The 27,395-nt window shown below is 51.2% G+C and overlaps 1 protein-coding gene across 1 annotated transcript; it reads right to left on the reverse strand.

The window, feature by feature from the left end:
- Window positions 1-2,120: 2,120 nt before the first annotated feature.
- On the reverse strand, window positions 2,121-27,102 carry PLPPR4 (phospholipid phosphatase related 4). Its single transcript, XM_036344625.1, has 7 exons — window positions 26,767-27,102; window positions 16,599-16,784; window positions 11,825-11,954; window positions 10,174-10,369; window positions 8,522-8,579; window positions 7,600-7,773; window positions 2,121-4,844 (listed from the first exon to the last, which is right to left on the reverse strand). Exons 1-7 carry the CDS (start codon window positions 26,842-26,844, stop codon window positions 3,519-3,521), a joined length of 2,148 nt encoding a protein of 715 aa, XP_036200518.1. The 5' UTR covers window positions 26,845-27,102; the 3' UTR covers window positions 2,121-3,518.
- Between the last annotated feature and the right edge of the window lie 293 nt (window positions 27,103-27,395).

Raw genomic sequence — 27,395 nt, forward strand, 5'->3', positions numbered from 1 at the left:
GGGGAAAGAGCCCTGGTAGAGAGGGTGGCCCACACTCTTCCTTTGGGTGCGAGGTGTCCTGAGGCGGTTAAGAGGCGGAGGCTTCATGTACATACCATGGTCATCATCGTTTCTTCATGCTACTGGTCTGCTTGTCGCTGGGTCTATTTTGAAGCTCACACCAGAGTCTAGATGGAGTTCTCTCACAGGCGATGTGAGTAATCTATGTCTAGAGAAGTCTAAGAGCGCTCCCTTTAAGACGCTCAAGGTAAAAATGCTGAATGATAAGGAAATGCTATGTCATGGTTTGACAAGCCTTTCTTTCCTGGGGCAATAGTCTTTCTTCTAGCAGCGGTTCTCAACCTGTGGGTCGCGACCCCTGAAAATCCATCCTGCATATCAGATATTTACATGACGATTCATAACAGTAGCAAAATTACAGTTATGAAGTAGCAACGAAAATAATTTTATGGTTGGGGGTCGCCACAACATGAGGAACTGTATTAAAGGGTCATGGCATTAGGAAGGTGGAGAACCACTGTATCAGTTCTGATGCCTTCTTATTTCTTCATCCGTGTTCCTGTAAGCCAGGTCATTACCATTCATACATGCTCTGAAGTTAAAAACAAAACAAAACACACAAAATGACCTAATTCTGATGAAGAAATCTAATCTTTATTTCTAGGATGTTAGCACAATATACTCACACGATAGCTTTGATCTGTACTTAACAAAATACATTATAGCACTTTACAAACTTGATCAGTTTGGAAAACACTGTGCAACATTTTATTAAACACGATACTTTGTGTATATATATTATATATCTATTTCCATAACTTTATTTACTTTAAAAAGATAATTAACTCTCTTTGTTCAGTACTTGGTTTTACCAGGAAAGCACAGCCTAAGGGCTCAGGGAGGAGGAGGTGCTCTCTGAGCAAATGAGAGGAATCGAACACGGGGAAGGGTACCACCTGTCAGTCTCGCTTACTCTAAGTTAAGGTACCAGTGGAATGTAAACAATTTTTTTTTGTAATTATTACTATCTTTTTTACAAAAGATGTGTTATCAAATACACATGCAGAGGTCTGAGTTCTAGCGGCTGTCATTGGATTTCCTTAACAACGTGGTACAATTGGAAGTCTTTAAAAACTGTAGCCTTTGGCACTTTGAGTAGAAAAAGAATGTATCAAGATTTATGTAAAGAACAAAAGCTTCAATGACTAGAGAAGTTCTTTAAAATCTTTTGTCAAGAAGTAGGAAAGATTAGGAAATACCACACTGCGCCGGAAATGCTGCAGGATTTGTTTTTGTTGTGTTTTGTTTTGTTCTTCAGAGTACTAAAACCTTGCTCCCTAGGAACCGGCCAAAGCCAGGCGATTCGGGATGGGGGTGTCGGGGAGAAGTGGGCAAGGCAGTGCTTGGTTCCCACTCCCCGCTCCGAGAAGGAGGTTGCCAGAGGGACGGAGCTGAATCTGTATTTTATTGCCAGAGTTTTCAGTTCTGCTGGTTTCGGCTACATCCCTAAGCTCCTGGAGGTGGGCGGCTCTCGGAAGCTCGCCCCTTCCCCGCAGAAGGTGGTAATGACAGGTACCCTCCTTTCTAAACAAGGCCTTCCGGTCGCTCTGTATCCGACGTCCCGGTCAGGCGGGCGGGCCTGGTTGTAACCTTGGGTCCCCCTGGCAGTCATGCGTGGAGGTGAGGATTCTTAAGAAACGTGTAGAAAACAGCGCACACTATGTTCCAAGGATCAAATACTTCTTTGCACCTAACAGAAATGTTTATGTTGGAAACACCTCAGCATGTTTTGTTTTTGTTCTTATTGGTAATACTAGAGGCCCGGTGCATGAAATTCGTGCACTCAGGGCGGGGGGTGGGGGGCAGGTCCCTCAGCCCAGCCTGTGCCCTCTCACAGTCTGGGAGCCCTCAGGGGGATGTCTGACTGACGGCTTAGGCCCACTCCCTTATGGGGAGTGGGCCTAAGCCGTCAGTCAGACATTCTTAGCACTGCTGCAGAGGCGGGAGAGGCTCCTGCCACTGCCACTGCACTCGCCAGCCATGAGCCTGGCTTCTGGCTGAGTGGTGCTCCCCCTTTGGGAGCGCACTGACCACCAGGGAGCAGCTCCTGCATTGAGTGTCTGCTCCCTGGTGGTCAGTGCGCATCTTAGCGACCGGTCATTCTGCTGTTTGGTTGATTTGCATATTAGCCTTTTATTATATAGGATTGTTTTCCTGAAAGCCCCATTCAGGACAGATAGCAAAGACTGTCGTGTGCACACGAAGCACCAAGGCTGTGTCTGTTTAGATGTTTTAAAGAAATGCAGCCTTCGTTTATTCTGGGAGATGCTTTTGTTATCCATTTGCATCTGTTTCACATTCTTCCTGTGGGTGTCGAATGAATAAAAATGAGGAAGAAGGTGAAACCCACCAATGTGGCCCTAGTTTACTGGTTATCAGGACATCAAAAAAGCTAATAACCTGGAGCTGCGTGGAATTCTTGGATTACTTGTTCAAAGAGCAGCCTAAGCCAGCCAGCAATGTAGCCCAAGGTCAAGTTTTGGTTCAGGTTCCTTGTTCCTAAGTTCACAGCGATACATTTCACTGACGACATGTCAATGGTTGTTTTCACTTTAAAAATAGCAGAGCTTATCTATAACATCAAAAAATATATAGAAAATCAATAAATAAAGGACAAGCCATAAAACACTGAGTAGGATCACAACCATTCAAAAAGCTCTCTCTAAAACAATATATTTTTAAGTGAAGCAAATTTACTCACTGGAAGCCAGATTCTTCATTAGCAGTGCCTACACTGAAATAAAAAGTAAGCCGCAAAGAAACAAAAACGATGCAGAAAAGCACTTAGCGATTCCCTTTTGCTGAAAACACACAATGTTGTTGTTGTTGAAGAAAGCATAGCTTTGAAGAAAACAAAATGCACCAAACCTTTGCATGTGTGGACGGTGACAGCCACTATGGGGGAGCTATGGGGTGCCCACGTCTACCATGAAGCAGCCAGCGACCTCTCACACAGTAGCATTTCTCAGACCAGGACTGCACACACTACTGCACTGCTAGGTAGAACTGGGGGGCTGGGGGGCTGGGGGTGGCGTGGGAGATGCACTGACTAGACTAACCAGCACCCCTACAGGGAGTGTGGGGTGTGGATTCTGCTGAATGGATATATAAAACCTGTGGCCTGTGCATGGGGAGCCGAGGTCTGGACCCCCACTGCTAATTAGAAAGGGGGGGGGATCCCTTATGTTGGCACATTGGGGGAGTGACATAGCATCCAGGGAAGGCAATGGCTGTCCTCTGCGCTGGCCCCCCGCAGAGCTCCCAGCCTCGCTGAGGCCCTCGCCTTGTGCTTCTCCCTCCCCGGGGGCCCCCCACGCGCTGAGGGTAGCAGCTCCCACGGTGCGTGAGTCACGGATGCTGGAGGAGCTAGTCTGGAGCAAAGTCTCACTGTCCCCCACCCCCCCACCTGCTGGGACAGCGCGCGAGTAGGACCCAGGCTGGCCTGTCGGGCGCGGCCCTCAGTCCTTGTAGGCCCGCGTGGGGGAGGTGCCCTTGTAGAAGATGTTCCTCGTGTTCTCGGGGCTGCTGCTCCTCTCGGGGATCAGGATGATGTTGCCCTTCCGGCGAAGCGTGGAGTCGCGCGAGGACGACACGGACAGCGTCTCGGAGCCGCCCTCGCTGCCGTCCACGGGGGTGACGCGGATGGTGGTGACGCCGTGGTGGTGGTGGTCGCTGCCGTCGATGTTGCCGCGCTTGCGCTCGCCGGAGCCCAGGCTGTCCCGCAGCGACTCGCAGCTCTCCGAGTCCCGGTTGAGGTCGTTGAGCTCGTAGGTCTGGCGCAGGCTGCCCTTCTCGGGGGCCTTCCACTTCCAGGAGCCGCTGCCCTCGCCCTCGGTGGACGCGGGGATCTGGATGACCGGCCGGCTGTTCTCGGGGTGCGCCTCCACCCGGACGATGCCGCCGCCGCCCGGCTCGTGGTCCGTCAGCGCCTTGTAGCGGATGGAGCCCGTGCAGGTGACCGCGCTGCCGTCGGCGCCCGGCGGGCCGCCCTGCAGGACGCCCTGCTGCTTGGACATGGCGATGACCTGCATGATGCGCGGCTGGCTGCTGCCGCGGCTGCAGGCCACGGTCTTCTCGGCCGCCTTCAGCCACTTGGCGCGCGCCGAGCTGCCCTTGGGGGACGCGCCCAGCGCCTCGTGCGCCTCCTCGGGGATGTGCACCAGCTGCGAGGAGCCGGGGCGCGCCTGCAGGGACACGCGCGGGCCCCCGGGCACGCTGTTGCACACGGGCCCGGGCCCCGGCTGGATCTTGAGGTACTGGGTGCCTGGCCCGTGGTGGTCCCCGTTCACCCCGACCCGCGCCGGCTCCGAGCTGGAGCGCAGCTCGATGGCCCGCGGCGGCGACTGGCCGGGCTCGGGCTCCATGACCTGCAGGGACAGCTTGCGGCTCTCGTTCTTGCTCTTCCACTGGCTGAGCAGCTGCTTGGAGCGCGCCGAGTCCATGGAGGCGTGGATGCTGGCGTGGCGGCGCACCGGGTCCTCCACCGACGGCGTGCTGGCCCGCGGCAGCGTGTTGCTGAAGGTCACCATGTTCTCCTTGCCCAGCGGGCTGCGCGGGGTGATGATCTCCACGTCGGCGTTGGCGCGCTTGAGGCTGGACAGCGCGCTGGCGTCGCGGGGGGTGCGGGCGAGGATGCCTTCCGTGTGCGCGATGCCGTCGCAGGCCCCGGCCTTGGCTGCCAGCACGCGGCTGGCGTCGGGGTGCAGCTCGGCCAGCGACCGCAGAGCCTCCCGGTGCTGCAGGCTCTCCTCGCTGGGCAGGAAGTTCCCCACGGCGTACAGGCCCTGCGGGGAGGGGTGAATGCGGAGAGGGGTGTGAGTGCGGGGAGGGGTGAATGCAGGGAGAGGTGAATGCAGGGAGGGGTGTGAATGTGGGGAGGGGTGTGAGTGCGGGGAGGGGTGTGAATGTGGGGAGGGGTGTGAGTGTGGGGGAGGGGTGTGAGTTCGGGGAGGGGTGAATGCCACACAACACGAGGTCACTGGGAGCTCCTCCCGGGGACCTCTGACCACATCAGCAAGGTGCACGCTCTATCCACCACCGACTAACACACATCGCGAAACAAGGGAAACCAGTTACTGGGGGAATCGTGTGCATGTGAGAGCACAAGCCACAGACTGTTCAGAAATATGGATCCCTTGATTTTTAAAAATTTTTTTTGGGGGGGGGTTAGTCCTCACCCGAGGATATTTTTCCATTGATATTTAGAGAGTGGAAGGGAGAGACACAGAGAGAAACATGGATGTGAGAGAGACACATGGATTGGTTGCCTCCCCAACACGCCCCAGCCAGGGCTGGGATCCAGCCTGCAACCGAGGTGCGTGCCCTTGGCCGGATCGAGCCCAGGACTGATGTTCTATCCCCCGAGCCGAACCGGCTAGGGCTGGAGCCCATTTTTCAAAACTGAATTTATTGGGGTGACACTGGTTAATAAAATTATACAGGTTTCAGGTCTACGATCCTATAACACATCACCTGTATATTGTATTGTGAGTTCACCACCCCAAGTCAAGTCTCCTTCCATCTCCATTTATCTCCCTTTCCCCTCTCCCACCTCCCCCCACCCCCTTACCCCCTGGCAGTCACCATGCTGCTGTCTGCCTGTGAGGTTTTTATTTTTATTTATTTACTTATTGTTGCTCAATCCCTTCACCTTTTCCACCCAGGCCCCCTACCCCCATCCCCATTATATTTTTTATCAGTTGGGTTTTCTCTCCCTTCTCCACCCCACCCCCCACCCCCCGGGATGTTTTTGTAAGTTTAATCCTCTGTATGTTTTGAAAAGAAAAGTCGGACAATGACAGATGGATGAACATTCTTCTGCTTTCCCCAGTGGTTCATTTTTTTCTGGGTTTCAGGATCTCTTGTTGAGTGGCACCTCCGGGGGCTTAAATGGTTCATGTTACCTCTCATTTCCTATCACTTGTCTGATGGAAAGCAGAAGTTTGGAGAATCGAGAACAACACCTCATGCATGACACCAGGTTTTGCAACGAGGTCAGGCGTGTGTGTTGTCACAGTTGCCGGGAGCACAGCCCATGTGGGCAGCGTGGCACGGAAGGTTCTGGGAAGACCGGGCAGAAACTGTCCCTGATTGGGGCGCCCATGACCTTTCTGGACTTAAGCTTGGTCTTCAGTGGGGAGATCAGAGTTGGTGGATTTAGTGCTATTACACGAAATCGGAGCCAAGTTTTATTTAATCTTTTGTCTGCACACGCAGGCTCTCCATTTCTTGTTTTTGATTTGGGGGATAAAACATTGGAAAAGGTTGAAATTCCGAGTCAGTTGTTTACCCCTGTACACACAGAGGATCTGATCCCTGCGGGGTTATTCGGTTTTGAGGCGCTTCGTTTAGAGATGAGAGCCAGGGCAGACTCCCACGTGCGTGCTAATTTCATAGGTGGTAGCCACTGTGTCCTTTTCCAGCCAAACGGAAGAATCCCACAGACTTAACAAGCTATGGAGCCGCTTAATTTACAGTGGCGGTGGCCTAGCCCCGAGAAGTCTCCAATTTCAGGGCACAGAGAGCAACAGGAATGGAAGAGGCTCTGTCTCTCCAACTACTTCGGTTCCTGTTCAAACCTGAAGTATCTGTCTGCACTCTCGCTGCCAGAGTGCCCGGGAGAAGCGGTCCCTACTTCATGTTCCATTAACAACTGCATTGAAATGTAGGAGCATCCTCCACTCGACTGCAAGTCACCTCTGCCTACGGTATTCTTACTAGTCTTCACGCTGTAAACGCCTCGAGGATATATCTTATTTGTCACTCTTTGGGTGCTCAGTATAGTGCCTGGCACGGATAGAATATTGCATAAATGTAGAATGAATGAATGAATGAATGAATGAATGAAATGGACAATCTCAGTTTCCTTATTCTGAGGACACTTCCCTTGAGGAAAGATCAGGCTTGAAGACAGATTTCTGTTAAATAATTCCGTATTAGTTGGATCAGTTGGATCCAGGTGCCCCATTTGTGTTGCTGGGCAAGGTATATGGTCTTCCACTAACCCTTCGCTTTCACCATTCACTCTCCCCATCTGTAAAAGTATGCTCATCCCTGGCTCCTGTGTGTGTGTGTGTGTGTGTGTGTGTGTGTGTGTGTAAAATACAATATTCCTTCTAAGATCGCAGTGTCTGGGCCATGGTGAGAGTTTAATAGCTTATTAGACTGGAAGTGGGCTCTGTCCTTTGGGTCAGAATGAAGATGCAGCCAGGTTGTTTGTCATGAAGAGAAACTATACCTTAAGTCAGGGGTCCTCAAACTACGGCCCACAGGCCACATGCAAATACAAATATTATATTTGTTCCCATTTTGTTTTTTTACTTCAAAATAAGATATGTGCAGTGTGCATAGGAATTTGTTCATAGTTTTTTTTTTTTTAAACTATAGTCCGGCCCTCCAACGGTCTGAGGGACAGTGAACTGGCCCCCTGTTTAAAAGTTTGAGGACCCCTGCTTTAAGTAAATCCTTACAGTGCCACCTAGTCTACGCGGGATTCCATGTTAAACCGTGGCTTGTCCCATAACGATAGCAACCATGTACCAAGTACAGAGCGATTCCTCCTCCGATCAGGAAGCCGCAGTAGACGTCCACGGGGTGGTTCTTGTACTGCGTGATGCGCGTCAGCCCACAGACGATGCCGCAGATGATGAACGTGAAGACCAAGAGGGGTTTCAGGAGCTTCGAGGAGTCCGTTAACGTGGAGTTGAAGTACATCTTACACATGAGAGAAAGAGGTTAAGTCGGGAGGAAGGTCATTTTACTATGACATCATCACCAAATAAAAAGCTGGACGCCAAAGTCTAACCAATGCGCTCCACACCAGTGCTACTGTCCCGCTCCCCCTGCTCTCTCTACGCTCTCTCCCGGAGAGGAAGGACTCGCCAGACAGAACTCATCAAGAAATTAACCTCAGTGAATTACACGGACGTCTGAAAAAGATGGACGCAGTACAGTTAGCCACACGCGTGTTTAGCCTCCAGGTATTTGTCATAATCCCTGTTCATCTGTCTCCTATAAGAGCTGATGAACTATTGTATTAATCGGCTACGATGACAGTTCATGGCACAGCATTTATCCTATTGACACTGACTTAGAACTCACAGTTACAGGAGCAAAGCAGCTCAAGCTTGTGCGTGTGTGCGTGTGTGCGTGTGTGGACGTAAGACGATGCTTTCAGTTTTAGAATTACACCCTCCAGGCAGTTCACAGCTCCCTCATGAAGCCCCCTATTTCACTACAGGGACGCCAGACTGCGTGCCTAACACAGCTGCGCAGAACTGTCCTTTCCTCTAGCACTGTCCCTGGCAGCACCGTTGCTGCTCTGGGCGCCGTGTGCAGAAGGACCCCTGTGCTGGAGCCGACTGTTTTGTTGTTACACGGCGGCCTGATGGACTTGGGAGGAGAAAGCTCATTCCTGACTTCCTCTGGGACACAGACCGATGAGAGAGACCCCGTTACTCACCGACACGTACACAGCGGCAAAGGCAGCGAGGGTCGCGTGCTGGGAAGGGAATGATTTTCTGCCGAAGGAAGACAGTCAGATTACGCCTCCTGTTTCAGACACACGCCCACGACCAGCTCAAGAACACCCTGTGGCTCACACGTTCAGCTCAGACGCCACCAGGCAACAGCAGTGCCTGGCATTTATTTTCCGGGGAAACATCTGAGCGGTAGGAGAGGCACCGCTCACCACCCCTGGCATTAAGGCCGCGCGGGGCACCTTCCCAGAGCAGGTGCTGGCCCCGCCCGGGTCACTTCCCCACACGACTGCAATGACGGTGGAAAGTAGAAGCGGATTGGAAGACATTGTAATTGTTTGGTGTTAGGATCATGTCAGTTCATAAAGTGAAAGTTCATAAAACCTAGGATTTTGAAGCTTTTCATTTTTTCTATGCTCCTAAATATATGGTTTCATGTACATAAAATTTTAAGACAAAATTATGTTCTCATAGCCATGGGTCTAAGGGTGTGTGTGTTTACAGTCCATAAAGCATAAGAAAGATCTCATCTTCACAAAACGTTCCTCTGTGTAGTCCCCTTTGGAATGAGTGTTATCTCAGGAGCCACAGAGCTTCTTGTTTAGTTAAATAATTGAAGAAGCAGGGAGCTGGAGGCTCACAGGGTAATGGGAGAGACATTGGAAAAGAAACAAAAGAAGAACAGAGATTTCTTTTCATGGAAAAAACAATTCAGTTATAATCGTGTCCTCCTGGTTGTTTGGCTCCCAATGGAAAGGGTTACCATTCAATACAGACAAGATAACGTAAGAGGACTGAGAAAGGACAGAGGCCCCAGGTCACAAATGTGGGCTCAGAATTGTTGAATGGACCCGAGGACCCGAGTGAGTCTAACTCCACACATCAGGCTCCGACTGTCTGCGAATGTGCTTTTCAACTGGTTTTGACCCTGAAACCGATCTTTGGGAAGCCCTTGAATGACAAATACAATTCACATCACAGTCACTCACTGCCCCTCAGCCTTCTCGGACTTATTTCTCTTGAACTTCGAAATTACCTCTTGCCATTCAAGTTTCTTTTTTTACTTTATTGATTGAAAAAACGTTCATGCATTGGTAGGTTCTTGAGTTTTTCTATCTCCTGTTTTTTTGAAGTGCAAAGTCAGAAGCTGTACAGATCTTCCGGGTTTAATCATGCCATCCCGGCTGTTACCCCTTTTAAAACTCTACCGAAAGGCCAATTCCCATGGTTGTTTTATAAAACACACAATGGATGAGCAAATATCATGGACATTTAGTCTTCCACTTACGTCAGGACGGATACATACCGACTGTAAGCACGGAAAACTATCAATAGCCTATAATAAACCGAGCCCGATCACCTAAAGCGTCACGAGCAGAGGGCGGATCACAGAACCCGAGTAGGTTGGCGACAGGAAGATAGCGGCAGAGTGTGAGCCTGACATGTGGACACAGGGAGGAAGACGGGGAATGAGCCGCCGCTGGGCTTCTAGGGTGTCACCGCGACAGAGCTCACTGAATGGAAAAGCAAAAGAACGTCCACATCACGGCGGCCACAAACGGCCGGCCGCGGGGGCCCCCAGCTGCTAAGGAGCCTGCGCGCCCCGAGCTGGCCCGGGCTCGGCGGCCGCCCCTACCTGCCGCTGTTGATGACGGTGAGGTCCGAGCCTGAGCAGATGTCTTCCACGATGTAGGAGTTTTCTTTGCAGGAGACGTTCAGGGAGGTGTAGTTGGGCTTGCACACCGTCAGGAAGTAGGGCGCCTGGTACCCCGTGGACAGCTGGATGATGTCCGTGATGAGGGCCGTGGAGCACAGGCCGAACACGTGAACACCTGCGCGCGAGAGGGCAGAGCTGTGGCCAGGTTAGCGCCCGGCGCGGATGCTGGCCACCATCGACCTTCGAATCTGTGGTGATCGTTTTCTCTATTTCGAGGAGATAATACAGAACATCCCTAACTTCTAAACAGATGCTTAAGGTCAACAGAATGGCAACGACTATCTTCAAAGTAGCCATTTGAGGTACTGTTGTCAGTTTGTTTAAATAAGGCCAATTCCCAATTGTATTCACCATAGGACCCCTGTCACCATAGGACCCCTGGAACATGTTAAGGTGACGGGTTGGGTTAAATATCGGGAATGAAGGAGAATTAAAAACAATTTGAAGTTGCTTACCATGCTTGAGCTGCCAGGGCTCTGTCTCTCCCTTCCCCTCTGACCCCCCGCATCCCCTAACTCTAGCCACAGCCGCCAAACCCTCCAGAACCGGCCCTGACTCCCTGAGGGCTGCAGGTGCACTGGGATGCTCACCCAGGCAGAGCACTGGGATGCTTATCCAGGCAGTTTCTGATGCTGCCACGGGGCCTAGCCTTGTCTCCCCGTCTCCCTGGGCCTTGCTTAGTGGGCAGGGTCCAGACCAGACTCCCCCTCGGTGCGGAGACAGCTGTGTTTAATGACCTCTGAGGTGCTGATGAGCCCCGTTTCTCTGAGATGACAGGTTGCAGGTACAATACCTTTCCACTGACTTACTGGGAATGAATGTACAGCATTCCTGTTGGCGTGAGGCGCTGTGGCTTCACTTCTCAACCCACTTACAAATAAAAAAAGACCTGTGACTCAAAGAACATTAAGACGTTTCCATGTCAACCAGAAGAGATGGAGGTTTAGATGCTGGATTGATACAGAGGCCGGGTAGCCAGGCCTGTGAGTTTTCTGCGGGTCTCAGAGAACAGAGCCAGAGACTTAGGGTAACCAAGGAGGAACAGCCATGGTGCGGGCTGTAGGGTGACACTGCAGGACAATCCACATGGAATTACTGATGTGACCAAAGTCATTGGTGAGGAGCCATTCATTCCTACTGGCCTGCTGACACGCACTCTCACTTTAAAAATGAACACAGCCCAGCCAGCGCGGCTCAGTGGGTGAGCATCCATCTATGAACCAGGAGGTCACGGTTTGATTCCCCGTCAGGGCACATGCCCGGGTTGCAGGCTCGATCCCCAGTGTGGGACGTGCAGGAGGCAGCTGAGCAATGATTCTCTCTCATCATTGATGGTTCTCTCTCTCTCCCTTTCCCTTCCTCTCTGAAGTCAATAAAAGTATATTTTAAAAAATGAACACAGATCCAATGGAACCATTTCAAAGTAAATGCATGCTTCCGCCAGAGCTCAGACAAAAACATGCTGAAATGCGCACGTTAAATTACAGCCTTAGAGACCTAATCTCTGTGATTAAATAGAACATTTCTGTTTGAAACAACCACTTCCTTTCTTTGCGGCTCCCACACCCACCGACGAATCGGACGGCCCTTCTGAGGAAGGAGTTGAAGTTGCAGCCCCCGGCGTTGATGTTGGGCTCCAGGCCCACGCCGTTCCTCCTCTTGGACAGGCAGCAGTAGAGAATGCCTTCCCCCACCATGATCTGCAAAGACAAGAGGGTCCCGCGTGGGCTCAGTGGGCTCAGGTGAGTGATAAGCCACCGCTTAACACACGGTCAGCGCCACAAGGCAGAGAAGCGTGGTCCTAGCAGCACGTGACCGGCCTCTCCCTCGCAGCCAGGCCCCCGGAAGGGCATCGGTTGGACCTTCTGAGCTCCTGCCGCTGGTCAAGGGCGTGATGGCATCTGGAGTTTCCATGTGGCAGCACCAGATCTGGCCCTTTGCTCACCAGCACCCAGTGGCTCCTAACCCACTAACCCCCCGGGGACGGATTCTGCCCTCATTCTTGAAATCTTGGCACTTCGTTCCTAAACCCAGGAAACAAGATGCCCAAGGAGAATGGAATAGTACAGGGGTGTGGGAGGAGCACTTCCCAGCAGACTGTGGCAGTGAAGCAGCTGGGACTGCGCAGAAGGGTCTACCCACAGAGAGCATGCGCGAGGGGGGGAGGGTGCTGCCATCGCAGATGGCCAGTGGGAGTTTCTGGGACACGGACGAGCCCTCCGCCCTGCCCACTGCGGGAGCCGCTACCCACACGTGCCTACTTGAAATTCAGCTGCCACAGTTGAGGAGCCCAGTTTTTATTTCATTTCATTGTATTTAATTATTTAAAATGGAAGGCCACCTGGATTTAAAGGGACATAGCCACAGGTGGCCAGGGCTGTCTTATCGGAGGATGCAGGCTCCGGGAGGCTCTAGGGAAGCTGATGTCAGGGGAAGCGCTCCAGGACAATTGAAATGGAGTTGTGGCGGATGTGGCTGAAGTCATTTCTGAGACGTTCTCCATTCCTGCTGGGCAGAGTGTCCTGGGTATAAGCCAGTTAGAAACGGTGGACAGACGAGCCCAGCAGAAAGGCTGTCTGATAGGGGCCTGCACTTGCCGTAGGATCTACGACACTGCATGTCAGTGAGGGGAGCGACTGTAGTTAGACCCCAATCGAATGACGCCCCCTTGTATGTGGCTCCTCGGCACCCGCCCTGCCCTCTAGCACAGCCTGGTTGAAGGGCACGTCCGTCATGTTCTTGATCTCTCCCTAACCCCGGCCCTCTGAGGGAGACCCGTTTCTCTTTGCCGTTTACCCTCACTGTCCGGCTCAGTACCTGGCACTGTGGGGCCTGCACCTGTCACCTCACCGTGGGATTCTCGTCGGCTAATGGCCCTGGGCGTCTGGGCTGCTGGTCACTCTGTATAAGGGAAGCAAGGTCTGAAATCATGAGTTTTATTTATGCAAAAGAAATCTAAAATATTTGGGGTTACTGTGCCTAAGAGATTATTGTGAAATTAGAATTGACTTGTGTAAACATGCAGAACTGAGAAAAGCAGGGTTACGTGAGATCCCGGCAGTCCCTTCAGTATAAGTGGTCGTGTCCCTTTAAGGACTACGACCATGATTAGGGCTGAAATAGATTTTTCCAAGGAAACATCCCAGTTCCAGTACTGAGCATAATATTTTATGAACTATTTAAAATGATAGGCTTTTAAAAACTCATGATAGGAACCCCCTGGCCTTCTGCTCTATTTAATTCTATAGGTACTATGGAATCTGCATTTGTATAAAAATCAATTTTCTTAATGAAACTCTACCAATAACCATGTGTGTGTGAAGATCATGCGGCATACATGCTAGGCTTTTAAGATCAATCATAGAGAAATAATCAAAAGGATTTTTTTCCAAATCATTGAACATTGAGTTAATTATACGTCTTGAAAAATATCATCCTACATTATCTCTTTAAGGTAGGCTTGGCGACACAAAAGGGTCTGTATTGTGCCTGGCGCACCATGGGCGTGGAATAGCATAATGGTTGTCTCGAATTGATCATCGCAAGAAAATTACCCACTCATTTCCGAAAGGCATTGTCATAGGGCTCAAAGAGATTGAGTTCGTTTTCACAACTTCAATAACAATTCTGTGGATAATTTTGTTTCCTTCTTTTTAATTACATCTGTAATGATGATGCACTTCTTATTAGTGAATGCGAGGTTACATAAGAATTTGTTGGTACAGCGCCATTCGGAAATGATGTCTCACCATGCAACATCACAGCCATGATCTCAAATGACCTTGAAGTTTCTGGAGTTTTCTATCAGAGCTGCTTAATATGCTGAAATACATATGTCAACACTGTGCTCTCCGGCTATCTGGCTTGATTATAGAGAGAGTGGTGTGTTGTTGTTTTTAACCTTTATAACATTATTTTATTTTATTTTTTTAGAGAGAGTGGAAGGGAGGGGGAGAGACAGACAGAGAATAACATGGATGTGAGAGAGACACATCGAATGGTTGCCTCCAGCAAACACCCTAACCAGGGATTGAGCCTGCAACCAAGGCCTGTGCCGTTGACTGGAATCAATCCCGGGACCCTTCAGTCCACAGGCTGACGCTCTATCCACTGAGCCAAACCGGCTAGGGCTTTTGTCCGCATTTTGACATCACCCAACTGTCCCTCTCTCCAAGGAGAACATCAATGTTTTCCTCACACTTCCATTCAACCTTGGTCTCTATGCCATTGCATGGATTTTCAAAATGACCGGATTTGGTTAAAGATGGAATTCTCCTCGGGGAGGGGAGGTGCTTGCTGATGTATTTCCAGAAGCGCCCGCCTGTTTCCATGTCCATTTCTCAGGGCTCAAGAAAGAAAACTTTGACCCAGAATCCCCCAGGAAGCCTCTTTCCATGGCATGTTAAGAATTTCTTATGGGAAATGAGGGAATCAGAGAAGCAGAAACACAGACATGAGGCCAAGGTCCCCGTCCCCAGCACATGTGTCAGCAAAGGGATGGATGTGAGAGTCATGGTGCTGGGTGGGGGGTTGCGATACAACTAGACTTGCTTTCCTAGCTGCTCAATAAAATATACCTGGGGAGAAAGACAGGGATATAGAAAAGCAAATTACTCAGCTGGTTAATATCAACACAGCCTTTTGAGCAGACTCGTGGCCATTTGTACAGTATTTTGTTTCAAACAAACCAACCGATAAATTTGTCCATTGCCCCCCAACGAGGAGAAATGCTTCCTAGTGTAATAGCGTGAAAGCACATGTTCATGTTGCTCTTATAAAAGGAGTGGGCGGTATGCATTTTTCACAAGCCCTTAAAGAAGCGACAGGAAAGCAATGTTCTTCTGAGCAACATCGCACTTTAAATGTGTTCCCTTTGTCCGGGTCTCAGCTACGTGCAAATGCATCATTAGTAGCTCCCAGCACGCCGGAGTCACTGGCACTCAAGCAACTCATTGATTTTCAAAGTGTTTTGAGGTCTTCTAAGCATGATGAAGTTCTTTGGAAAATTAGGCTCTAATTTTGTCTCTGGAGAGCATTTGGTGTGATTTATGTGCAGTGCAAATAGCGTGTTATGATTATTAATGTAGGGGGGATTTTTAGGAAACAAACTCACAGCCAATGCAAGCCTAGACTTTAGAAGGTCGATGCCGAGACTCGCCCCAAACTGCTGACGCGCCGAACCGGCACCGGCCAGCTCGTTAGGAAAGGGGCACACACCCCGTTCCCAGGCAGCGTTTTATTCAGCAGCCCCTCCCCCGATGTTCCTGAGCCCGAGGAACGCAAAGGCAGCGTTCCTCCTGTGAGAAATGAACATGATTCACCTTGAAACACGTTTGCTGCCCTGTAGGTAGGATTCGGGGGACACAGGAGATGAGGGGAAGGGTTGGCCAGGCTTATTTATGAATGAGTTTATCAAAAAGCATGCTATCCCCCTGGCTGGGTGGCTCAGTAGGTTGGAGTGTCGTTCCAAAAGGTTGCAGGTTCGATCCCTGGTCAGGGTGCGTACAGGAGATTGATGTTTCTTTCTCACATCAACGCCTCTCTCTCTCTCTCTCTCTCTCTCTCTCTCTCCCCCCCCCCCCCCTTCCTCTCTCTCTCAAATTAATAAACATATACTCGGGTGAGGATGAAAAAAAATAGAGTGTTACTCACAATGTGTCTGTTGACAACCTAAAAAGAACTATGTTTTTAATTCAGCTTCAGCAGGGGAGGGCATTTCTTTATGCTACATATTTTTAAAGGCAAGTGCCTGTTCTGCATCTGAAGTATTTTCTGTGTGTGTGCGTGTGTGTGCGCACGCGTGTGCGTGTGTGTGCGCACGTGTGTGCGTGTGTCACGTGAGTTATGGCCTCTCTATAGTTGGTGACCCACAGTGCTCGGAATCAGTGAAAAGTGCCAATCAAGCAAGAAAGGAAATGCTGAGAGATACCAACATGCGCCTTTGAGAGGAGAGTCTAATCTCTTGGCCACGTCGTCCCCTGTTTTCCCTGCGGCTGCCGCACTTCAGATACCCCGTAAGCACGCGGATAACGCATTAATGCGTGTGTGGACCAGCCACTCAAGAGTTATGCAGTTACAAACCTTCCCCCCCCCCAAAAAAAAAAATGATTTGTAAACTGTTAGCGAACCTTCATGTTTGCAATCACATCTCCTTTAGTTATTCATGCCAGTGATTTTAAACTGTGATGCATTCCCACGTGATGCGGTCACGGCCTCTCAGAGACACGGTCTTCCCGGGCCTGGAGCTAGACTTCACCTTTCACTGGCTTTGAACCCACTGGCTGCCCCGAGGGGGCCGCCTCAGTTTTCTGGGACTCAGGACCCAGGTTGGGGGCAATGCTCACCGTAATGGCGGGCCCCGCGAACGCCAGGCTCAGCAGCATGAGGAGCGGGATGGCCTCCTGGGCGGGCTCGATGTAAGGCATGCTGAGGCTGCGGTCATAGCAGCTGAACCCCGAGTGCACGGGCTTGAAGACATCCGTGAGCTCCAGGAAGTACAGGCTGACCACCGACGAGGCCAGGATCGGCAGCTGGGGAGGAAGGACACGGGTCGCTTTATGCTCGCCCGCAGGTCCCACACAGAGCCCGACGCCTTGAAGTAGGAAATGAGTGTGTTCCCCCCCCCTCCCCCCCACCACCACTCTTGCCAGCTTCGGAGTTCACGTCATTCCTGAGCACTATTGCCTCTGCCTTCAGAGCCCGCCTCCGGGTCATCCACCGGGGTCAGCCGGTTGCTAGGGGCCCACGCGGTCACTCACCTGTGCTCCTGGGTCACCTCCTAACTGGCCTTCCACTTCCACTCCTACCCACCCCACCCGACCCAGCCATTTCCTACCCATCACCCCACCCGACCCAGCCATTTCCTACCCATCACCCCAAGGGGCTTCTGAAAAGATCAGAGGACAGTCACTTCCTATCTTAACCCCTCCAGTGGCTCTCATTCTGGTCCAGATGTCACCCCAGGGGATGCGAGTTTCTGCAGGACCTGCTCTGGCTTGCTTCTCACATCTTCTTGTACATGTTTATACCATCCCCAGCCCCTGTCCACGACAGTCCAATTGGTCTTTGCTATTTTTTTTTAAAAAAATTTGAGATCTACTTGGTGTGCAACATTATATTAGCTTCAGGTGTACAACATAATGATTTGGTATTTGTATATATTACAAAAGGATCACCACAACACTCAGCCAACATCGATCACGACACAAAGTTACAAATCATTTTGTCCTTGTAATGAGAACTTTCCAGATCTAGTCTCATAAATTTATAATACAGTCTGATTAGTTATAGTCTTCATGCTGTTCATTATATCCTCTGGACTTATTTATCTTATAGCTGAAAATTTGTAACTTTTGACCCCCTTCTCCCATTTTTCCCACCCCACCCCTCTCCACTGGCAACCACCCATCTGTTCTCTGTATCTGTGAGTTTGGTTTGTTGTTGTTTGAGATTCCACATATAAGCAATACTGATTCCACACACAGTATTTGTCTTTCTCAGTCTGCCTTAGCATAATGCCCTCTCGGTCCATAATGTTGCAAATAGCAAGATTTCCTTCTTTTTCATGGGTTAACAATATATTGTATGTATGTACCACATTTTCTTTGTTAATTTATCAGTAGACACTGGGGTTTTTCCATGTCTTGGCTATTGTAAACGATGCTGCAGTGAAGATGGTGGGGTATATATCTTTTCCGGTTGGCATTTTAGTTTCCTTTGGATATATACCTAGAAGTGGGATCATATGGTAATTCTATTTTTATTTTTTTGAGAACCTTCCATACGTTTTCCACAGTGGCCGCACCGATTTACAGTCCCACCAATGGCACACAAGGGTTTGCTGTTCTCCATATCCTCACCAACACTTCTCTGTTCTCTTTTCGATCACAGTAACTCTTACGGTGTGAGGTGGTAGCTCACTGTGGTTTTGATTACATCTCCCTGCTGATTAGTGATGTTGAGCACCTTCCTATGTACGTGTTGGGTATTTGTATGTCTTCTTTGGGGAAAAATGTCTACTTAGAGCCTCCAGCCATTTTCTAATCGGATTTTTTGAAGGTATTGAATTATATGAGCTCATTTATCTTTTGGATATAAACCCCTTATCAGCTTTGCGAACATGGCCTCCCAGTGGGCAGGTAGCCTTTCATGCTTGCTGATGGCTCCCTGTGCCGTGCGGAGCTTTTCATGTGATGGAGTCCCACAGCCTTTCCACTTTTCCTGTGATACTCAATCCCCTTCTACCCCGGGCCCTTGGTATTGGCTGTTCCTTCTCTCCTTGGTGCTCTTTCCCGGCTCTTTGTATGGCTGGCTTCCTCTCGCCATGTAGCAGTAACTTTCTAAGGCAGCCCTGGCCCACCCTTCCCTCTCCACCCTTTCCATCTTGCTCTTCACCCTTTCCATCTTGCTTTTCTTCCGGGCACTGACCATGGACTGAAATGTAACACTTCACATACTTATTTTTCACTGCTCTCCCTATCTCAGCCCCTATCACTTCCTATCTCACCCCCTCCAGTGGTTCCCATTCTGGTCCAGATGTCACCCCGGGGGATGCGAGTTTCTGCAGGACCCTGGAAACCCATGCTCCACGGAGCGAGCGCCGGCCAGTGTTCACTGCCGAGTCCCCAGGGCATAGTTCCTCCCGGCACATGGCCGGCATGCAGTGCATCATTAATAACTTAATGAAGCCACACACACTTGTTGACAAGTGACTGAGTAAATGAGTAAATCTTGATTTATAACAAGAACTAGACCAGAGTCACCAGATTGAGCCAATGCAAATCCAGGTCACTGAGCGAGATCAGGCTTTAAGATGAGCAGAGAATGACTTTTACTGTATGTACCGTAAATATGATTTATTGTTTACCAGAAATGTTAATGTCACTGGATGTTCTGCAGCTTATCTGGTAAACCTAAGCTAGACGAGTTATTTTCTAGACTGTGTGCTATGGGTTCAATTATTCATTCAACCAACCTACCGACGCTCAGTGCTCGTTGGTGCCAATTATCATGTGGCAAACAAGACAAGGGTGTGGCCATGAGGGGTCACAAGCTCGGGGAGAGACCGCTCCGAGCCAAAGAGAAAATACCCTGAAGATGCTGTCCGGTGCTGGGTCTTTCGGCGCCTGAAAATGCAGGCGTGTTGCCGCCGAAAATCTGTTTAGTTTAGCCCTCGCCGGTGTGGGTCAGTGGATAGAGCATCAGCCTGCGGACCAAAGGGTCCCGAGTTCTACTCTGGTCAAGGGCACGTACCTCAGCCGCAGGCTCCTTCCTGGCCCGGACCCTGGTCAGGGCTCGTGCAGGAGGCAACCAATCGATGTTTCTCTCTCACATGGATGTTTCTCTCTTTCCCTCTCTCTCCTACTCTCTCTAAAAATCAATGGAAAAATATCCTCGGGTGAGGATTAACAAAAAAACACACCACAAAACAAAACAAAACAAAAAACCTCTTTAGTTTAAGGCCTAGTTACTTGCGGACAATATAAATATTTATTTAATGAAACAGAGCAGGTTTTTAAATAAAGACATTATTGACCACCATGATGCCTTCTATTCCCAAGAGGTTCTCGTGTGATGAGGTGACCGTTGGGCTCCGGTCCGGTGGTGGCGCCTGGGAGGCTGTAACAGTAGCGTCTCCATTCACCACCACCGGGTGAACCAGGGAAGGCTTCCTTCATCTCAGTTTTCTGACCTGTGGCTCGGGGACAGGCTAGCGCCCAGCATCCAGGCAGCCCAAAGGGGTGACGTGGTACAAGTCAGACCCACAACAGCGGGGAGGAAGACTAGTGTATACGCGTGAGTCTCATTATTGTCGTTGCTGTGAAACGATCAATAAGATCCTCGCCTCCTTCCTCATAATGCCTGCCCCGGGGCGGTTCCCGTGGAGAGCATTTCCTCGCTCTGAGTCCCCAGCGCCCCCTTTAAGGCAGCGGTCAGCAGGCTGCGGCCCCTGGAGTGTGGCGCGTCCACAAATCACCGCGTGCAGTGCGACTGAAACTCCGTGGGCTCACCCAAGGGGCCAAAGAGCCGCATGTGACGCGCCCGCCGCAGTTTGCCGACCGCTGCCTGTAGGGAATTATTGGGCGCTGGTCTTTACCAGCCGTACCTGGGACAGACCAGGTGCAGGCTTTGCCCCGCTTCCCAACTAAAAGCCTCCTGAAGGCTCGGACCCAGTCGTATCATTTCTGTATCCCCACTGTTATACCCATCAGAGAGACCTCAAACACACACGCATGTAGACATACAAGGAGTCAACATCCAGGCGACATGATTTCCGCCAGACACGCCTCCGCTTGAAACTGCCGGTTTCCCAGACACGCCGTTTCCCGCCCATGCGCTCATCTTTCTATTTGTTTTCAAACTAGGAATTTTGAAAGAACATTTTTCTTCCTTTTTGGTGTCTGTTTCTCCGACTTGTTTAAAAAAGTCCCTTTTACTGTCTTTTCTATCAATTTGTTTCTCGGAGTGATTCGGACAAAATATTTATACCACTTGGGGGAAAGCCATTGGATCCATTGCTTTCCGGCACCGTGTCTTATACTGGACAGGGTAATGCATTAAATGACAATGTTTACTTCGGACACATATATCTTCAAAGACATCTTTCATCTTTGAAATGCTCAGCAGCAGAACTTTCGAAATTTCACAGATGGTATGTGCAAAATTTGGCACAGACATGCACGTAATACAATCACATGGCATCTTCCGATTGCACCGACAGTGAGATTTTAAAAGATATTTAAAGAGGTTTATGTAATCATGCATTGGGAATTTTATTCTCTAGTTGTGTTGTAGTCAAGAGTAAAAGGATGAGCTGCACTGTTTTTATGCACAAATACAGAGGAGGAAAATTACCTGAAGATTGGAAAGCAGTTTCAGAAAGAAAGGACTGACTCTTATAATTACCATCTGCCAAGGTACTTGTGAGTAATAATAATAGAGCAATTTGTACAGAGAACATTAGAACAGTCTTAGAGAACAAGGCAAATAAAAGAAATGTGTTCCAAAAGATTACATTTGCTAGAATATACTGATTTTTTACACCAATTTTATTATTATTATTTTATAATTTAGGGTGAAGGTATGGTGCATTTTATTTTATTATTATTTCTTTAATCCTTACCTGAGGATATGTTTTTACTGATTTGAGAGAGACAGAGAGAGAGAGAGACATAGGGTGTTCCCCTCAAAAATGTATACGCACTTTAACAACTGATAACTCACTTAATTTTCACTCCATTTCAGGTTTAACTCATTGGAAATATTGGGCGAAGCCAGTCTAAGCCTGAACAAAGAAAACTTTAATCCTAAAGTGCGAGCTGACGTTTTTCTTTTTATGGGGGTACGTAAAAGATAAAGTTCACGGTGCAAAACCATCAACAGTTGAGGAATGGAGGGCGCACAGATACCCAACAAAATGATTCTTGATGTTTGAGGTTCCATTGCTCCTGTTATCCGTGGAGCCTGGACCAGACAGTCATCCTCTGAAAACAGGTGTTCACACACACACACACACACACACACACACACACACACACACAAGTCGATTTCTGTAGATGCTTTTACACTTTGAAAACGAGCTGTATGTAAATAAACACCAACTTTATAATCCTGCAAAGTGGGGATACATTTTGGGGGCCACCCTGTATTTCCTGGTTCCCACACCCAAACGACACCCTGGTTTATCTTTTCTTCGAAATGCATTGGTTTCCATTCCCTGCACTTTCACTTCCTTTGTGATTTATACCTAAACGGTCTAATGTCAGTCTCAGAAGCATGTGCAGCAAGGAGGGAGGCAATTAGCCTCCTTATGCCAATTAGCAGAAATGAGTGTCTAATTACTGGCAGGAGAAACACCCCAACACTAATTGGGTCCCAATGAGCATTTCTGCCTGTGGCCCCATGTTCCAGAACTCACGTCACTGTGAGGAAACCTCCCATTCTGCAGGTACGGGAAGGCCGTTTCTCAGCTAATTTATTCTAGAAGAAGCCATAGAAGGCTGGGTGCGCATCGTTAGAAACCTCTGTTCCAATCCCTTCCTCTCTGTGGCCAGCATGGGGGAGGAGCGCCACTTGGATTTCCGGCAAGTCCTGGGGCCTCCCCGAGTCTCGGTTAGCAGAGGCAATAGCTACTCCCGGGCTGTATTTGGGGGTCAAGTGAGATAATGTATGTGAGCACATTACATTAAATTGCAATGGGGAACTCAGAGTTATTTTACTACCAATGATATGAATTATATTCTAACCCTCCCAATGTCGCCTCTTCCCTCTCCTGTCCGTCAGAGACCTCGTGTCAAGGGAAGGGACTGTGAAATTCTAGGTGGGCCAATCTGCCGATGTTAGCTAGACCCAGGCTTTCCAAACAGCCCAGCCCGTGGGAAAAGCAGATCATCACTCAGAACCGCTCTGACGTGCTGTTGAACGCCATGGGGCGTCGAGAAGCGCGTGTGCTGGGCGTCCGGGTCCAGCTTCACACGGCGCGCCCAGTCCGTTCACATGTCGCATTGGAATGACCTGTGTTCTGAGCGTGGTCATCCCGGGGAGCTGTCTCAGAAGGGATTCTAGAAACACTCACGATGGGGCACAGCCCTGATCCCTATCCGCCGTGTGTCCCCAGGGAACTCGTAAACCTTTTCAAGCCCTGACCCGCGCGTTCACGGTGAAAAAGATAATCAAACGAGAGGTTCCCGGGCACCTGATTTTAGACGACTTCACTCCGGAGTGGGACATGGCCTCGTGTTTTTCTTTTTTAAAGAAGGCTGCTTGGACAGGCCTGGGCTGTATGCACGTGCTGAGCGGAAACATGTTGTGACATCGGCAACACATTCCCAGCGTAAACAGGAACTATTGTGCCTCAGATACTTTTTGGTTGTTGTTTGGTTTTAAAAAATATTTTTTTTATTGATTTCAGAGAGAAAGGGAGAGGGAGAGATAGAAATATCAATGATGAGAGAGAATCATGGATCGGCTGCCTCCAGCACACCTCCCCCTCTCCCTCCGCCCCAGCCCCGGAGATCCAGCCCGAAACCCAGGCATGCGCCCTGACCTGAAATCGAGCTGTGACCTCCTGGGTCATAGGTCAGCGCTCAACCACTGAGCCACACCAGCTGGGCTTCTTTATTTTTATTTTTTAGTTTTATTACGATAGTCGTCATCATCATTAACCTCAGTCTGAGGTTGGTAGAAGCCAGCACTTGTTTCTCCCTGTTTGAGAAAAGCAGGACGGAGACCATCTGAGTGATGTGGCCGTGGAGAACGGTGGCACACGTTGGTGCCTAGGAATGGTGTCCCACCCCCCGAAGGCAGGGCTGAGGTTCAGCATCTGTTTCAGTAGTTGCGGAAATGCCGTCGTGTAGTCTCCCTAAAACTCGGGCATCTGTTCCCTGGTTCCCCTTCTTTTCCATCAGAGACCTGGGTGCCCTGTGCCTCCAGGAGAGGAGAGCGGGGCCCGCTCAGCCTCGCCAGCGTCTGGGGTAGCTGGAGCAGACTCTCCCCCATCATCTAGAAAAGGAGGGGTCTCCCACTGCTATTCTGGTGGGTGCAATGCAGACATGTGAGGTTCTGTGCTTCCTGCCGCTGCTGACGTTTATGTAAAAGGAAGAAGCCAGCCACACCCCCAGCAGCCTGAGCAGAGTGGATGCGCAGGAAGGAAGCACATTTAGGCACATGCACAGCCCCTCCCAGGAGCATGGGGAGGGGCGGGAGGGGCCTCCCCTGGTTCCAGGTGTGCAGCCAGCAGTGGCGCCATCCTGAGGGGTACTCCGCCCGTGGAGGGTGCGTGGGAACCCGCAGGGCAGCAGACCGCTCCCCCTGCTGCTCTGTTCTCCCCATAAGACCCTGATGCGCTTGGTGTGAGAGTTCCTGCCCCACCATGACCATGACCTTCCCTGAACAGAGCAGACGGAATCGCCAGACTTACTCATATGAGTCGTTCCAGGGACCCGCAATGCCCGCCCCCCACCCCAGGCCCTTAGAGAGGGGCGGGCCTGTCTCCCCGCTCTCTAGAGGGTCTCTGGCCGTCCGTCCTGCATTTACGTTTCAGGGAGACCATCCGCAAGCCAGGTTTGTGGCTGTTCTCTGCACCCCAAGACAGTGTCATGGATGCTCATTCAAACACCACGAATGGGCTTCCAGGAACTGCTGCCCTGCGGGAGTTCTCAGAGGGCAGCCACCGGGTCAGGGTGAAGGGTGATGCGGGCTCCCACCCAGGAGAGGAGCGGCTTCAGGGCCATGTTCCTGCCTCGAGACGCCTCGTGAGGCGTGTTCACTGTTAACGTTCTACCAAGGGTGGGCAAACTTTTTGACTCGAGGGCCACAATGGGTTCTTAAACTGGACCGGAGGGCCGGAACAAAAGCATGGATGGAGTGTTTGTGTGAACTAATATAAATTCAAAGTAAACATCATTACATAAAAGCGTACGGTCCTTTTTTTTTTTTTTTTAGTTTTATTCATTTCAAACGGGCCGGATCTGGCCCGCGGGCCGTATTTGCCCACGGCTGGTCTAGACGCAGGGACCTGCCCGCCCGTCCAAGGTGCCTCCGAAGCACACGCCTGGGTCCAGCAAAGGCACAGCCCTCGTCCCCCGCTGTGCGCCCCTCGTGGGGGAGCGTTTTCCTTGAAGCCCTGTGGCTAGGAGGCTCTCATCCACCCGCAGCAGGCCCGGCTGACCTCCCTGTGCTCTGTCGGGGGGGGTGGGTCCCCGCAATCAACCCGCCTCTCCCAGGCACAGGGAGTCCATCCCGACATCAATGAAAGCGCCTTCCTACAAACAGCGGGTCAGCCACGTGACCAACGGCTGGGCAGGGTTTAACTCAGAAGCAGGTGCCCATCTTTCTACTCTCTTAACCTTTTATAAAAATGTTTTTATCCATTTCAGAGCGAGGAAAGGAGAGAGAGAAACATCCATGTTGAGAGAGAATCATGGATCGGCTGCCTCCTGCATGCCCCACACTGGGGATCAAGCCCACAACCCGGGCCTGTGCCCTGACCGGGATTTGAACCGTGGCCTCTTGGCTCACAGGTCGACGCTCAACCCCTGAGCCACACAGGCGGGGCCCTTACTCTGTTCACCAGGGCGTCTTCTGCTGCCCACACGTCTCTTTAGGAAATTCTTTATTATCTTTTGGTAAAATCGCCTAAAACATGGCCTCAAAACCCCTCCTGGAAAGAGGAAGGCAGCAGGGAGTGGGCCCATTCGTTACTTTAAGTCAACAGGACCATTTCTTTTCTCCCAGGGGTGGTGGGTGAGGGAGGCAGCCATCGTCTCTCTGACACTTTCTGCAAACCACCTTCCTCTTTCTTCCAAGGGACTCCCCTTAAAACCATTTGTGACTCTTGAGACAACACTTGCAAACAGACTGTTTTCCAGGAAGACAGCCTGGCCAGCCCCTCCCCCAGTGTCAGGCGGGGGCGGCCCCACCACAGATAAGCCTCCGGAGCCACAGCACAGGATCTGCCATCTGTCCTTGCAAGTACTGAGCCTCCATATTTGGCCGAGCGACGGCCAAGGAGGGGTATGGATCATTCAGCAACAGCCTTCCCGTCCGCCATGCAATGCAGGCCCTGATCGCACAGCACAGCGCCATGCCCCTTGCCACCTGCATTCACTCCCCCCGAGCACCACATTTCTCCCGGCCTGCGATTTCATCAGCCTCTGGCTTAGCAAGCACACCCCCCCCCCCCCCCCCGTCCCCTTGCAGGAAAGGCCTGCACCTGCCAATCTCCATGGCCCTCCCCCACACCCCCTCCCCGAAGCACTGCATTCTGGTGAGTTAGAGACTCCTTAGGGATACATGGCAGGTTAACTGCTTGTCTGTAATCCTGCTCAGCACAGCTCAGGACAAATGCACATGGACAAACCTCATAAGACCAGATGATGTCACTTCTTTCACACATGCGTGCATACCGACATGGAGCCATCATGTATGCATGTGTGTGTGTGCATGTATAATTTTTTTGCTAACCATGGAAGACGGCCCGTAGGTTGGTGCCGAGATTCGCAGGCCCAGTTTTAGGAGCAGATGGGAGCACCATAGTGGCTATGCCAGGAGAAGGCTTTTATGGTTTGTTTGTGTTTTTGGTAATAAAGCCACCCATAGCCCTCGTACTCTGTACACATCGCGGCCCTCACGCACCGGGCAGGGCTGTGTGCAATTTGCGCATTTGAATTCCTAATCAAAACGCATAGGATTCTAGAGGCACACTCGCAGGTTGAAGACACAAACCCAGGAATATGGCCTCAGGGCCCCTGGGAGCACGGGGCTGTGCACACAGCCAGGGGGGCCCGGGAACCAGCCCCCTGCACTCACACAGGTACCCTTCCCTGCAGGCCGCCCCGCAGCGCCAGTGCCAGAGCCAGTGCCTGGGAAGGGGGGGCAGGTAGTCCCAGGCACCGGGCGGGGAGCTCCCCGAAGGTGAGGGGGGAGGGGATTGGGCACTCCAGGTCCGGTCCAGGTCCCGAACCCCCGGAGCTGCCGGGAGAACCCGCGGTGCCGAGGCCCTGGCCCACCTACCTCCACAAAATAGAAGCAGGGCAGGAGGGTGACGCTGTCCTTGATCACTTTGCCCTTCGGCCTCTCCTTCGCCGACATCCCGCCGCTGGCCGGTCCGGGTCCGCGTCCTCCCGGGCGAGGTGCGCACCGCGCAGCAAGGGGAGCTGCCTGCTCCAGCCGCCTGCGCTGCTCGCTGATGTCACATCCCCGCGGGCGCAGCGCCCCCGCCTGTCCCCGCCTGTCCCCGCCTCTCGGGCGCAGCCCGGTGGTCCTTGGCCCCTTCCCTCCCGCTCAGGTCCCGCGCCCTGATTCCCCGCTGAGATGACCAGCTCCGCTCCAAACTGTTGCTGCAATGGCCTCGCCTCCCTCCCACCCTCCCTCCCTCCCTCCCTCCCTCCCGCTCCCCCGCCCCTGCGGGCTGTGGGAACCTGACGTCAGAATCCGAAATGGGGGCGCGCCCCTGGATTCTGCAGGCTGCGCCTGGGGAGCGAGGGGAGCGAGGGTCCCCTGGGAGCGCTGACCTCGGGATGCTGGAGCGCACAGCCGGGCTCCGGCGCCCGCAGCAACCACCCGGTGAAACCCAGGCGTGCGCCCTGACCCGGAATCCAATGGTGACCTCCTGGCTCATGGGTGGATGATCAACCACTGAG

This window comes from Myotis myotis, unplaced genomic scaffold, assembly GCF_014108235.1.
Source record: "Myotis myotis isolate mMyoMyo1 unplaced genomic scaffold, mMyoMyo1.p scaffold_m19_p_18, whole genome shotgun sequence".
Taxonomy (NCBI): domain Eukaryota; kingdom Metazoa; phylum Chordata; class Mammalia; order Chiroptera; family Vespertilionidae; genus Myotis; species Myotis myotis.

What these genes read in the sequence shown, in the direction of transcription:
- PLPPR4 (XM_036344625.1), bottom strand. Translation starts at nt 26,844, where the DNA reads ATGTCGGCGAAGGAGAGGCCGAAGGGCAAAGTGATCAAGGACAGCGTC. An exon ending in ACCGTCATCAACAGCGGCAG is followed by an intron (nt 8,580 to 10,173) that starts GTAGGGGCGGCC and finishes TTCCTTCGGCAG; the next exon opens with AAAATCATTCCCTTCCCAGC. An exon ending in TTGCCGCTGTGTACGTGTCG is followed by an intron (nt 7,774 to 8,521) that starts GTGAGTAACGGG and finishes CTCATGTGTAAG; the next exon opens with ATGTACTTCAACTCCACGTT.